The sequence below is a fragment of the Apaloderma vittatum genome, unplaced genomic scaffold (assembly GCF_000703405.1).
Source record: "Apaloderma vittatum isolate BGI_N311 unplaced genomic scaffold, ASM70340v1 scaffold26150, whole genome shotgun sequence".
Classification (NCBI taxonomy): Eukaryota; Metazoa; Chordata; class Aves; order Trogoniformes; family Trogonidae; genus Apaloderma; species Apaloderma vittatum.
Genome location: NW_009694363.1, coordinates 1 through 404, shown reverse-complemented (window position 1 = coordinate 404; position 404 = coordinate 1). Strand labels below are relative to the sequence as shown.

General features: G+C 62.9%; 1 protein-coding gene across 1 annotated transcript in view; it reads right to left on the bottom strand.

The window, feature by feature from the left end:
* The window catches only part of PLXDC1 (plexin domain containing 1), a gene marked incomplete at its 5' end in the record, with an annotated part of 9,482 nt that extends 9,244 nt beyond the window's left edge, over positions 1–238 (bottom strand). Inside the window, one exon of the mRNA XM_009867439.1 lies at positions 139–238. Coding sequence (XP_009865741.1) covers positions 139–238 — 100 coding nt within the window. The remainder of the gene's footprint in view (positions 1–138) is intronic.
* Positions 239–404: the final 166 nt, after the last annotated feature.

The window sequence follows — 404 nt, the reverse complement described above, 5'->3', positions numbered from 1 at the left end:
CCCCCCCAGCCTCTTGGCCATCTGCAGGCGCGTTTGTGATTGTTCTTCCCCTCCTCCTCGTCAGCTGGAGCTCAGGGAAGCGATCGCTCGGGCTGCTCTACAAGAAGCACGAAGCCCTTTTTGCCGGCAGCGACTCACCAGGCACGTCAGGAGAGGGGTTGAGGATCATGAAGGCGTCGGAGAGGCCGGCTTTCACGGGGTGCTGGGTGGCGCTGATCTGCAGGACCGGTACGGGGATCTGCCGCCGAGGAGAGAGAGCGCGCTGGACCCCAGCCCTGCTTTGGTGGCACTGGGAGCACCCAGACTTCGCGTGCGAAGACTTATAACCTCAGATCTCCTCCCAGAGCACAGGGAACCCCCCCAGCAAACCTCCTGCCCTGCCTTCCCCGGCAAAATCATCTCTC